The 11,514-nt window shown below is 32.5% G+C and overlaps 1 protein-coding gene across 1 annotated transcript; it reads right to left on the reverse strand.

The window, feature by feature from the left end:
* Positions 1-965: 965 nt before the first annotated feature.
* Positions 966-3,129, reverse strand: LOC149152565 (serine/threonine-protein kinase OXI1-like). Its single transcript, XM_089440920.1, has 2 exons — positions 2,606-3,129; positions 966-2,183 (listed from the first exon to the last, which is right to left on the reverse strand). Exons 1-2 carry the CDS (start codon positions 2,998-3,000, stop codon positions 1,298-1,300), a joined length of 1,281 nt encoding a protein of 426 aa, XP_089297046.1. The 5' UTR covers positions 3,001-3,129; the 3' UTR covers positions 966-1,297.
* Positions 3,130-11,514: the final 8,385 nt, after the last annotated feature.

The raw sequence follows: 11,514 nt of genomic DNA on the forward strand, positions 1-11,514 counted from the left end.
ACAGTAAATACCACTTTACAATCCCCCAAAGTGAAGCAGATTTTTCCATATAAGCAAATTGTGTGGAGTCAAAGTATACTTGAAACATGGAAGTGGCATGTGGAAGTGTCACACACGAGAATAAGTGAATTGGAATATTAAGGTGAAACCATAAATCAGAATATGAGAATATTGATAAAGTGAAGTGAATTTTAATAAATTTTTCTGTATTAATAATTTAATTTAAACAGTGAAATTAGGATGCAGAAGCGTTACACCGAAGGAATTTGAATAATAACTTGATATTAACAATTTAATAAAAATTCTTTGTTTTAAAATATTGTGAGAAAGATGTAAACCAACCTCCGCACTTACCCACTAAAACTGTGGTGAGAGAGGAATACAGTAAATATCACTTGACAGCCACAAAGTGAAGCATATTTTTCCGTATCAGCAAATTATCTTGAGGCAAAGTTGACCTGAAACATTGAATTCGCATGTGGAAGTGTCACACACGAGAATAAGTGACTCGGAATATTAGCCTTCATGCCAAAAATAGCCCGTAATTGTGGAAAGAGAATTTTGTTCTTAATTTCACCGCAAAATGCAAAAACAGCTAGTAATTGTGGAAAGAGAATTTTGTTCTGAATTCCACTGTAAAAGCAAAAATAGCCCGTAATTGTGGAAAGAGAATTTTGTTCAGAATTCCACTGCAAAAAGGTAAATGACAAGTGCAGAGAATGTAAGTAAGTAGGGAAAAATATAAATTTTAAAATCAGTGGAAGATTTTTTTTAATAGAAATACTCCATTTTTGTGTTTTTTAATTATTATTAAAGAAAATTTAATAGAAAGCAAGTTGGGATTTAATTCCAAAATCTCAAGACACAACAATATTAGTGAGATTATGTGTAAATCCAATTGGACACAAAACAAAATTATTTGTAAATCCATTCCAAACACCAAAATATCAGAGAACACACCAAAATTGCAGAAACTATCTCATCACAACCATGAAATCTCTAATGAAGTAACTGTATGTTAAGCATGGATCAGCAGACGAACTTTAATTTACAGTCTCTCAAGAGACGGCCTCAATAAATCCGAGAATTTGTATGTCAAGTTGCAGATAGGTATGAGATGGTGTAACATTTTCTATGTACATACCAGAAGATCGCGAACATACCACTGACGAAACTCAGGAGCCTGTTTCTGCTTCTGTTTCTGATCAGAGTCGCCTTTTCTTGAATTCTGATCATGCCTCAGGGTATTAAAAGGAATTGCAACACACGGGACCTCAGATTGCCTTTGTTTTTCCTTTTAAAATAAACCAAAATCATTGGTCTTGCCTTCTTTGGGCGACGTTGGAGCCCTATTATCCTTGTCATCTTCCTTTGGGTCTGCTTCTTTATGAACGTATTCTTCGATATCTAACGTTTTCAATGAACTCAAATCCTCGTGAGAGACGGGTGGGGGAACGTAGGGCGCTCGAGGTATGTGGGGTACAGCGTCCCAATTTAGTCCTCTGAAGAAGAGATGCGATTTAATGTTGCGGGCCGACGCCAATCTCTTTTCCGGCTCCTTTTCCAGCAATTTGAGAATGAGGTCGCGTAATGGCGTCCAGGGTCCCATGAATTCGGGGTTCTGGACAAGGATCTTATAGAAGGTTTCCTTTCTTGTGGCGCCCTTGAATGGCGTTTTTCCATACTGCATTTCGTATAACAGAATCCCGAGCGCCCACCAATCGACGCGGAAGTCGTGGCCTGCGTCCTTCACCATTTCCGGAGAAACGTACTCTTCCGTGCCCACGAAGGAATTCAGCTTCTGGCCGCAAACAGAAGAAGTAGGAGAAGAAGAAGCAGCTCCATTAGGGCTGGTGCCCTTCCTAGCTTTGACCACGGGGGAAACCCGGGCCGTGTTCGGTCGCCTGCCCTTCTTGCTTTTCGCGTTTTGCGGGATCACGCAGTTTTTCGGGATCAGGCAGCCGAGGGATGCGCGTTGCTGGGAAGGTTCGTTTTCTTGTTCTTGGTCGACATTGTCAGCTGATAACGACCCCTGAGGCGGAAGCCTGGTCGAGAGGTCGAAATCCGTGAGCATTATATGGCCATTGGACTGAATTAAAACGTTCTCAGGCTTCAGGTCTCTGTACACCACGCCCAGGCTGTGCAGATGTTCCAAGGCTAGCACAATCTCTGCTGCATAAAACCTGACAATAACCAAATTATTATTAGGAGATGTGTAGAGTAAGAGCAGAATGAACATAAAAAAGGCTTGAAGCATATAAACTTCTGCAGGCCTAAACTTTAACGATTCATCTTTACCACAGCAAAATTTGCACTTCAATTTTCCAACCCCAGCCAAAATTAAAACAAATTCATAAATCAATGCTTTCTATTGGGTTCGGGGTCCGGGATTGGGTGTGCTGTTAAAGCATTTTTAGATGTTAAATCACCAATTAAATTTCCAATTTCCACACCCTTTTCTGTTATTCTTAAATGTTAAATTACTAATTAAATTTCCAGACCCTATTCTGTTATTGTTCTTAGACAAAACCATGATTTAGCCTCAGCAATGGAATAAATCCATCCTGCTATTCAAGTTCATTTAAACCACCCTTTAATCCCTTACCTAATGGTGGATTCTGAAAACATCTTCTCGGCCTGGCGATGCCTGAGCGCATTAAGATCTCCTCCGGGGCAATAATCCATAACCCAGGCAACAATCTTGTCTGTCTCCACGTACCCCATCAATTCAGGCAAAAAGGGATGCCGAAGCCCGGACAGTATTTCTCTTTCCGTGCGCGCTCTCTTCAATCCATCGCTCTTTTTCTCCATGACAGGTTTGCTCATAACCTTCATGGCCAGCGCAGGCTTCTCACAGTCTTGACCCTGGGCCAAAAACACAGTCCCCATGGCGCCCCTGCCAACCACTTTCACGGGCCGCAGCCCCGCCATCGATTCTATCCCCACATCCTCCGAGTTACAGACATCCTCATCCGATTTTTTCAAATAATGTATCCGCATTGAGAAAAACCCAAAGTAAAACGCCCCAAAGGCACCAATCTCGGGATCCTGCAAAAGAGAATCTGTTAAAAAGAAATCTGTTAAGCGTTTATGTTATAATAGTATGCCGCCATGCGCCCATGCATGGCCAGCTGTATTTATATATATGGAGAGAACTCAGAAAGTCAGACTGATCGCTGTCTTCTAGAGAACCTCTAGTGTTTGAATAAATCACTGTCTTCGACAGTGGGTTGTCCCCTCTTCATTAATATCATCGTCTCTAGAAGCTTGGTGTCCATTAATAAATAAACAAATTCGATTTATTGTTTCACATTAATTTTAACTAACGAATTAAACAAATTTGATTTATTGTTTCACATTAATTTTAACTAACAAATTGCAGAATTAAAATCTCAGGCCTGACACATTTTCGCTCATTTTAAAATTAACATTTCTTAAAATATTGTAATGGGTTGACCAGAAATCGTTGGTTGCAGTTTCATGGAATTTCCGACTTAAAATCTCACGCCTGACACATTTTCGCTCATTTTAAAATTAACATTTCTTAAAATATTGTATCGGTTTGACGAGAAATCGTTGGCTGCATTTTTATGGAATTTCCGACTTCCGTGGCTGTGACGAGACATCTAGAAGCAGAATATCCGTGGATACACTACCTAGCATTTTCACACGTTTGTGACTGCATATACAAATGTTCTTTTCTGCCCGTCACGGATGACGCTCGCTCAGGATCTTTCCGGCGCGTTCCCCGTGATAGAAATTCGGAGTGGGTTCAGCTCTACCATGAAAAAGTCGCGGTGGGATTCTAATTTCTAACGTCTGTTAACCGGTTGTCAAAATTCACCGCCGGTTCACGCAAATTTCCTGTTGGTTGTGGACACGTGCATGCAAAGCAATTTTGTTTCAAATTTGAGACTTTTACTTTACTCGTGATCGATTTACCAATTCAAAATTAACATCGCATCGCAACGTGTGCAGCCAATTCGACGACCTGTTTATTTATTTTTATTTTCTTCCACGAAATTCGGTGATACATTTTCGATGAAATCACTGATTTTTATCATTTGAAATTTAATTTTTAAACATCTCAAAAAATTTAGAGTATCACTGTGTAATCCGTACCAATTTAATAATTCAAATATATTAATTTTGAGAGGGATATCTGTTTAGTGGTAGTGGTTAAATCAACGGTGAAACAATTATCATGGATTATTATTTATTAATATGGATTTATTTTAAGTACAAATTTAATATACATCTAAAGGATCAAATAATTTAATTTTTTTTAGGTTTAAATTTTTTTTTAGAATGCAAAATGCAATGTGTAATTTTTCATTGTTTAAATTGTATTTTTTTTAATAGTAAATACATTTTTTTTAATGATATATAATATATACATAATTGACATTAAAATATTTACATAACATGTATATGTCATTTTATGGAAAATTAAAATTGTTTTTATTAATATATTTTTAAGTATATGTCAATATTAATTCATGTTAAAATATTTTATTGATAACTCACATTAAATATTTTATTATACGACATTAAAATATTTATTTAAATAATTTTTTTCTATAGATAGATAAATATGAAATTGACATCAATATAAATTAAGTAACATAGATCTTCAAATAGTTTATTTAAATCATTTGCTGGAGTATTTCTGAAAAGTATAAAGTTTAAACATCTCACTCAAACTTCTTTTTACTTCTAATTACTTTATATATATATATATATATATATATATATATATATATATAGATATATATATATATATATAAATAATGACAAATATTATTTTTCTATTTAGAGCTTAATTTATTCTTATTTTAAAACAGCACATTATTTTTCTATTTAGAGAATAAGTTATTCTTATTTTAAAAAAGCATGTATCAACTCTAAAGATGAAGAGACAATCTTACACATCCTCGCATTCTAAATTATAGAATGAACTTCTCAAGTCAATAAACACAAATTAACTCATCACTATTAATAAAAAAAAAACAATTTTAAAACATACTCTAAATTTAATAATAATTCAAATATATTATTTTAATCATTTTTATTTAAATATGACTAGAACTCATTAAAACTATATATAAATAATTTAAAAACCAAAAATATTTAAACTGCACTCAATTTTATTTCCGAATAGTTTTAATAAAAACTAATAAATTCTTAAATAAATCTATAAATATTAAGGGAATAAAAAATAAGCATCACTATGAAAATCAATTTTGAATTAAATAGACTCAATTTATTATCGTTATCTATAAACCTCACTTAAACAAGTTCATGTTAATACAAATAATAATTTAATATTAAAATGTATAAACATCGAAATTTTCAGCCTCTAACAACTTTATATTTCATCAGCCCACCATCAATACTTTGGGGTGAAGGCATTCGGAATGGGTTGCTTCTCAATTTATATTTTACTTAAATGAACCACCAATGACTCAAGTAGGGATGGAATAAAGATTCCATGTTCACCTCAGAGTGGGAGGGGTGATTTATAACTTCGATGGAACAATAGAAACAAGGTTCACATGGGGATTTGGAAACACAAAAAACAATCAAGTTGAAGCCTTATCACTCTAGCAATGTCTAAAGATAACTATCTCCAAAGGTCTAAGGCATCTGAATATAGTTCGTGGTTCAGTGGTTGTCTTCCAAAGGTGTTCAGGGTCCTTAAGGAATAGGCATATCATAGACACATAAATTTCTCCTAGGTTTATAAGGAATATGATCCTTCTAAGCAAATTAGGTTATTTCAAATTATAACATGTAAAACGTGAGAATAATCGTGAGGGAGATATTCAAGCCAATATTAGTGTTGCATTAGAACAAGGAGCCTTGATCATCGATCAAACCTAACTTCAAATCTGTTGCATCCCTTAAATGATCAAAAAAATAAAATGTCATTGGGTGAAAGTTGGAATAAAACAAGAATTAAAGAGGATAGATAAAACATGCTCGAGTGTTGTCTCGAGGTCGAGTAGGAATTTCTTGAGAGGCAGAGTCGACTGCTAGGTTATATTAACTCCATATGTAGGCTCATGGATCTTAGTACCATGTTGAACACCAATTGGAATACCTTTCGAATGGTATTAAATGCGAAGGATGGGAAGATAGATTCAATACATTTCTCTACGTGCTGTGAGTGGAAGAAAGTCAATCAGAATGCAAAATGGAAGTTGAAAGGATGGTGGATCATGTTGTGTTTGATGTGCAACCTGAGAATGATTTTAAATGCGATAGGATGTGTGCATCGATTAACAAGAAATAAGGAATTATATCAAGGAATTGGGTGAAGTAGTTAAATGAAAGAATAATCTATGTGCATGGAAGGATTTCTTGCAAAATGGCTTCAACAAGTCTCAATGGAAGTTGCGATAGTGCAGAGGAGTAGGGAAATTCGAACAATGGAGATATGGTGGCCATGGTAGAAAAAACAAGGAAGCAAGTAATTCAAGAGGTGCATGATCAAATAATGGTGGTTTTGACTCATCTTGTTGGGATTGGAAAGGATCTTGAGTTGCTACAGAAAGGATTGAAGCATTTGAACACTAGAATGATTAACTTGAATTTTAAGGTGGACAATATGGAGGTAAAAGTGGAAACAACGACTATCGGAGTGCTTAATAAGGAAAATTTTAAGGACATATATCTATTCGAAACTTTAGAAACCTTGGTGAATATTAGTAATCTATTATAGAAAAATTGTAAAATGTTTGATGATATTTTTGTAAAAATATCTAAAATTCTCCTTATATTATATTAATCTTTATAATATCTTGGTTATTTTTAAGGTAAACTAATTTCATACTATAAAACTTAGTTGAATTATTTTTTGAAAAAATGGAAATTGGTGAATATTTATTTTGGAAAAAGTACGGAAAATTAGCCCAGCTACTAATATTAGCCCCTAAAATTTTCCCAAGTGCTTAAAGAGGTCTTCATATGGGGAGAAATGGCCACTCCCTTTAGTCTAGAAAAATGGGAGGCATAACAGGAGCGTCGTGGGTTCGATTTGATCCTGGTACTTAGTAAAATTATGGAAGCGATCCAAGAGGACAATCCATTGGAGAAGATGGAAAGTAACGAGTAGACAACCCCTTTATAGACTATATGTTTTGTCATTTTGTCAAATTTTGTGGGGTCTTTTGAAGAAACTATAGTATAAATGTTGTAAGTAGCATCAGATATTCTTATGATTTATCTCTGCAAATCTTTGAATCAGAGAAAATTTTGAATGCAAGGGACCTGACCCATTTCCATCTTTGATAGATAAAATTGCTACCCATTTCCTTGAAAAAAATAACAGTTATTTTAAAGATATTATTACATCTAAATTTAAGGAGAAATTGTTGTGTCTTAAAGAATTAGAGGGTAAATGAAAATTGGCATACTATAAGAAGGTGAAGAGTCCTATCCTCGAAGACTAAAAGTACCTCTTTGTTTTGATTAATGTAAAGAGAAAAATCAACATTGCTAAAATTAAAACAAATTCTAGTGAGTGCCATAGTGAAACTAGGCATTTTATTGTTCCCAAAATGTAGTGGCATGAAAACAATTATCATATTTATGAAGCTAAGAAGGTGGAAGATGAAAAAAAAATCTCTTAAAATATCCATAATATACCCAAATTATATCTCAATTTCAAAAGATTTATTATACCACCACCCTTCTTAACATCTTAAATCATCAAAACTATGATGATTTTGAACACTTCTCTCCATACTTTTTAAACCAAAAAATAAAATTTCAAAGAAACTCAACTAATCCCTTATTATGCCTTATTATGCCTTCCGCTTAGGGTGTAGGTATTTTATTATAGTTCCACCCTTCTTAAATTTTTAGCTCATCAAAACTATGATGATTTTGAAACACTTCTCTCAATACTTTTTAAATCCAAAAATAAAATTTCAAAGAAACTCACCTAATCCATTATTATACCTAGCATAACCTTTATTATTTTGGTCAAACTTGTTAAATAAATTTCAATTTCATATAGTAAAACTTTGCAATTTATTTTTTTATTTATTGTAAATATTTATATTAACATTAATGTGTAGCCTTACCTTGTAACTCAAACCCAAAAGCATGTGGCATGTCAAATTCTACAAATCAATTGTCCTTGACACATGTTTGATGGGATGTACACATTTTGAGTACTAAGGCTGTATGTATGACGCATTAGGTATTTTCCTATACCTCCACCCCTCTTAACTTTTTAACTCATCAAAACTATGATGATTTTGAAACACTTTTCTCCATACCTTCTAAATCTAAAAATAAAATTTCAAAAAAACTCATCTAATCCCTTATTATTCGAGACATAACCTTTATTATTTTGATCAAAGCTGTTAAATAAATTTCAATTTCATAAAATAAAACTTTATATAAAAAAAAAATTATCGTAAATATTTGTATTAATAATTTGTATTAACATTAATGTGTAATGTTATTAACTATCATTTTAAAAATCTTATAGCCCCTTACCTTATAACTCAAACCCAAAAGCATGTTGCATGTCAAATTCTGCAAATCAAACCATTGTCCTTGACACATGTGTGAAGGGATGTACACATTTTGAGTACTAAACTAATAATTCAGAGAGTTCAAATGTATGGGTTGCCAAATATACCGCTGGCATTTCCCTGTGCTTTTGTTTATTTATGTGTTGTGTGTGAGCTGGCCATAAATGTTGGCCTATGCTTTTATCTTTTATACATGGATTGGTTTACTTCTTGAAACACGCAATTATATATGCGTTATTATATTAAATTGTTTGCATATATATATTTACAATATTTAAATGTTTTCCATAATAATTTATATGGCTAAAAGGTAAAATGGTTTCATATGAATACATGAAAAACTTCAATATGTAATCACTTTTGGCATTTCGTCGAACACCTTTGGTTTTTACTTGAAAAGTGTTCAACTAAACTAAGTATAAAACAAATGAAAGTTAATAACAAATTCACTTGTAAAACAATAAAAAAATTACTTTCAAATTTACTTAAAAGACTTGAAACGAGTGAAAGTTAATAACAAACTCACTTGTAAAACAACAACAAATTCGCTTTCAAATTTACTTAAAAAGACTAAAAAAATTTAAATACGATAATATCATTTTATCATATTTATATTAATTAAAATTGTTCATATTTTTGTTTAATATTTATTTATAAATTATAAAATGAAAATTATATTTTTAATGCCATGTCTATTCAAATAACTAAGATATATGCTAATTAAATAATTAATATTAACATTTAAATACTATAAATTAATAAAATATTAATTAATTAAACTAAGTGGCAAGCTATGCAGTGTTGTTTTTAATTTGATAACCCAATTTTGATTTCAATAAATACTCACTATCATTATTATTTAAATAAATTTTGATATTTTTTAATAATAATAATAATAATAATAATAATAATAATAATAATTATTATTATTATTATTATTATTATTATTATTATTATTATTATTATTATTATTATTATTATTATTATTATTATTATTATTATTATTATTACACATTAAAATCATTTTATATGAATTCATTTATAATAATTTATTTCTATTGAATTGAGTTGTAAAATGTCTTCCATTAAAGTATTAAGTGATCTTTCTCATTAAGTGCAAGGTTCTAGAATTCTCCAAAATATCAATAAATATTCTCTAGGTAAAAGTATTGTCATTAGGAAAGACGTAACTATTGGGTTGACTATTGTCATTAAGAAAGAGGTAACTCTTGGTTCACTGTTGTAACTTATTTTTAACCTAGTTATTTCTTTTTTTGTTAAAAGAAAATGAAAAAAATAAGAAAAATAGAAAAGAAAGAAAAGAAAATAAGAAAAAGAAATAAAGAAAAATGTCAAAAGAAGAGAATTAAAGGGCAGGTATATATATATATATATATATATATATATATATATATATATATACACACACACAATAAAAATCCCCAAAGTTACGAGTAAGCATTGTTTTTATATGATTATTATTTTAATTTTTATATTTTACGAAAAGACTATGGTTTAGTTTGCAAATAAAAGAGGATATTACATTTTTTTCGTTATGCGATAAGGTGCGGTTGGAAATCTATGGAGGAGACCATCCCCACCTGTATTAATGGCGGGGGATGAGTTCGGGACCCCCTCGCACCATTAGAGTTTAATGAGCAGGGGTGGTGTCTGAAAAGTTGTATTCAATTTACCACCCCCTCATACATGGCGTCTTCTCAGTGACTTTGGGATCCGCCTCTCCTAAACTGATAACCGCCCCCCTGAAAACCACTTTCCACTCCCGCATCGTTCATGTTCCTATTCACACCTTGTCAGCTATCCTCTTCCTATTCACCCCTGCTATTTAGTCATTAAAAATTTAATTTCTCTTGCCAAACGTTCATATACCCGTTCAAGCATTAATTTTTCATGCCAATGTTCAATTCTTTAATTCGATGCTCCTAAAAATAGTTATAATCTCTTCAACCATTCGAAATCCCTCTTTTAAAAAACACATATCCCTCACCATATTCCATTTCTCCATTCCAGCTCCCAGCATTACTGGTGCGACTCTGAATTAGACCAATCATGAAACCGTTGCTTTTCATACACCAGTAATCGACAATTCTCTAGTAATTCAACAACCTCAACTTGTAATTTCCTGTTTATGATGTCTTCATCTAAAGGCAAATTGAAATTAGTGGTAGAGAGCCCTATGTTACCTTCTGTAGTTAACCTAGATGAGTTTCCCTTGGTAGATACACAGTATAAAATCTCAGAAACCCAATGTGAGTTTGACCTTTATGAACTCCACAATTGGGAAAACCAGAAGTTTCTTGATGTCAATGATGAATTGATCATTTGGGAGTCTTTCCTTCCTCAATTTGTCTTTCCCCAGACCCATATCTTCCCTGAATTTTTTACCTGGTGTCATCTGAGATATCTTCCTAGTGAGAGGGTTGTAATTGCCCAAAATAATTAAGTTTTATTTTCTATTACTCTTGAGTCCATATGTCAAGCACTTCAAATCAATCCTTGAACCCCTAAGCACCCTTTTTCAACTGATTCTCTCATGGCAGTTTACTAAAAAATCACATTTCCTCAACCAACCCGAATCTTTGAGTCAGTTTTACTTGAATTTTCCCAGAAATTTCTAGACAAGTCATCTCTATGGTCGCAAGTTTATTTGGTTACCCTACTGATTAGTGGGACGATGAAGTAATATTATTATTTCTATCAATGTTCTCTATGGGTAATAAACCCTCATTGATTTTCAACTACAGTCAGTTTTTGGCAGACAATATTCATGATTAGTTTTTAAAGTTTTCAACTGAAGGTGATTTTAAACATCAGTCAGTCCTAGTGTATTTACTTTTATTTCATCAAGCAGATAGGTTTAAGTTTCCATTGCATAAGTTAGATGCACAAGGAAAGCCTCAATCAGTCATTCACTAGACTTCCTTGGTAAGGAAGAACACATAAG

This window comes from Pinus tabuliformis, chromosome 9 (genome assembly GCF_031772625.1).
Source record: "Pinus tabuliformis cultivar Carrire ecotype Pingquan chromosome 9, CPIR1, whole genome shotgun sequence".
Classification (NCBI taxonomy): domain Eukaryota; kingdom Viridiplantae; phylum Streptophyta; class Pinopsida; order Pinales; family Pinaceae; genus Pinus; species Pinus tabuliformis.

Bases quoted from the DNA above. Each gene is read 5' to 3' on its own strand.
- LOC149152565 (XM_089440920.1), bottom strand. From the start codon at position 3,000: ATGCGGATACATTATTTGAAAAAATCGGATGAGGATGTCTGTAACTCG. The intron at 2,184-2,605 runs GTAAGGGATTAA...GGTTATTGTCAG, and splicing joins TTTTCAGAATCCACCATTAG to GTTTTATGCAGCAGAGATTG.